Source organism: Aureococcus anophagefferens (genome assembly GCF_000186865.1).
Source record: "Aureococcus anophagefferens unplaced genomic scaffold AURANscaffold_63, whole genome shotgun sequence".
Classification (NCBI taxonomy): domain Eukaryota; class Pelagophyceae; order Pelagomonadales; family Pelagomonadaceae; genus Aureococcus; species Aureococcus anophagefferens.
Window position 1 is genome coordinate 101987 of NW_008705616.1, and position 2584 is coordinate 104570.

At 59.8% G+C, this 2584-nt stretch overlaps 1 protein-coding gene across 1 annotated transcript; it reads left to right on the top strand.

The window, feature by feature from the left end:
* Nucleotides 1-397: 397 nt before the first annotated feature.
* On the top strand, nt 398-2225 carry AURANDRAFT_39371 (hypothetical protein; the record flags this gene model as incomplete). The annotated part of the gene is made up of 1 exon (XM_009043708.1): nt 398-2225. The coding sequence occupies one exon, from the start codon at nt 412-414 to the stop codon at nt 1408-1410; it is 999 nt and encodes a 332-aa protein (XP_009041956.1).
* Between the last annotated feature and the right edge of the window lie 359 nt (nt 2226-2584).

Below are 2584 nucleotides of genomic sequence, written 5' to 3' on the forward strand. Positions count from 1 at the left end.
GGGTTCGGGCAATCCCGAGTCCCCCCCGGCCGGTCTCGGCGCGAACGGCGTCGTTTGCTCCGCTTGAGAGCTTCCCGATGCTGTCGGGGTACCCCGAGCAGAGTTTGGCGCCGCCGCCGCGCGCGGCGGGCAGCCCCAGGGGGTCGAAAAGTCGTCCCGAGCAAAAATCGGCCCCGAATCGCGTCTTTTGGCGACGAGATCGACGCGCCGCCCGAGTCGATTTCCGCCGTTCTTACGGCGGAGGGCCGCCCCGACGGGGTGTCCAGGGCTTGGCAAAAGGGCTCGTCCGCGCGCGCGACGCAGCCCGAGTTTTAGGCTGGATGTGTAACATCCGCCCAAAACACAGGTCGCCGGGGGTGAATCGGACCGCCCGGCTCCCACGAGCGTGGTCCGCAGTAGACTTAGCAAGGGATGCCCGTACCGTGTCGGGAGAAAAGTGTCAGGGGGTATAGCACTTCGACAATGCTTGTGAGCAGTGCACGAGCGCTGGGCTTCATCGCGGCCACACTGAGTCTATCCACACTGCTCGTGTCATTCTGTCGTGTCCAATTCAGCGTGGTGTCAAGCGACACCCCGCCAGGTGGGCACCTGCGGCGCGTGGCATCAGTGGGATGCTCGGTGCGGGTGAACACTTTCCGACGCAATGACTTATTGGATCGGTTTGTTAAACATTATGAGCGATGTGGGGCCGCTCGAGAGATTGTTGTGATATGGTCAGACGCGGAGCTAGCACCACCGGAATGGTTGGTCCTACGTGCGGACCGGTCGCCAACCGCGGATGAAGTTGCAGTTCGTGTTGAGCTCTTTGACGTAGACTCCCTGAATAATCGGTTCAAACTCTTAGAAACTCCAGCGACAGATGCGATCTTCTCTGTTGACGACGACTTAATTGTATCGTGCGAAGTTCTTCAAAATATGATAGACATCTGGGCATCTGCGCCCAGGCAAATGGTAGGGGTGGCACCTCGGCTTGTGTCACGTGATACAAATGCAAACGGAGGCTGGCGCTACTTGAGGTGGTGGCATGTCTGGTGGAATGGGGCCTATTCCCTGGTGCTTACCAAGGTCTGTATTCTTCATAGAGACTACCTCGATGCCTTTAGCAGCCGAAGCCCGGCATTGGTATCAGCCCGCGAACATGTCGACTCGCGCCGCAACTGCGAGGACCTTCTGATGTCGTTTATCGTCGCCAACGCTACAAGAGCTCCACCCCTCTGGTTTCGTGCGCCTTACTCAGACTATGGACAGTCGATTCTCTCATTTGGTCGACATGCCGGAATATCATCGGGTGTTGATCATGTCGAAACTCGTGGGGACTGCATTGCCACATTCGCCAGACTTTTTGGCACGATGCCCCTCGTCACTAGCCACTCGAAGCTCGTCGATGCGCGCTCGGAATGGCTCTGGTGACCTTGGACGGTGGCAAGACGGTGGCAAGACGGTGGCATGAGTCAGCGGCATGAGTCGCGTCGCAGTAGTATATAGTTGAGCTTACATACTACTTCCGAGGTATCTTCTATCGTATTTCGCGAGGCGGATCAATGGTGGACCTCAGGAGCGGACCTCAGGATCTCGGCGCTGGGCGTCGCGTAGCAGCCCATGGGCCGGACCGCGTCCTCGGCGCTCGCAGAGCACCAGAGCACCGAGCGGATCACCCGCTGGCCTGCGTATGGCGAGGGCCAAGATCCGAACCATCCCCCTGGAGCTGAGCCACACGCGCTCGCAGGCGCTGCAGCTCCTGCTGCATCCGTTCCTTCTCCGCACGTGCATGCCCCAACGCATCCCGCAGAGCCTCCGGCCTGAGGGTCGTCTCAATCACATTTGAACCGCCCTGGGCTGCTAAACATTCCGTTAAAAACGCTGCTGTCAATTGATCCACAGTTGCTTCACGAATTTTCATAACCCCTGTCCGCAGGCGCTTAGTCGCAGGTGTCACCCGAACCCCACCCCCTCCCGTCGGCCGAGGCGAGCCCGCCTGGCCACCCGGAGGCGCGCCGCCCGCGGGCGTCGCGCCCGCCAGCAGGCCCTGCATGGCCGCGGAAGAACGAGCGCGCGATGGAGCACCACAAACGGCCGCGTTTGAACGCAGTACGTTGAAGTGCAAGTTGAAGTAGCCGAAGCGCCGAAGCGGCGTGGATCATCGTCACCCAAAAACCAGAAACACATAGTGCCGAGCACAACGCAAAGCCTCAGTTTGGTAAGGAACTAGGGTAGGCGTTGGATCTATATATTTCTTACTGGCCATGAACGCGACGAAGCGATACCCTAGTCAAGAGTCAGGCTGAGGGAAAATTACCTCCATACTAGCCACGATGCGAGACACAGTTACGGCGCCCGGCCTATCTGGAGAGGCCTCGGGGTGCGGGGGGGGTGGTCGACACAACAGGGGGACCTATAACCGCACAGTGGGCGCGCGACGGGCGGCCGGCGGGGCCGGCGGATCCAGCGGGATTCCAGTTTAGGCCTTGGAGTCCGCTTTCCCACGCCTTTTCCCGGTCGCCGTTAGTGGATGCCGTCCTTGTTGAGCAGTTCGCTGATGTATTTCCTTGCTTGCTCGGTTCCTCGCCAGTTGTTGTGGCGCTGA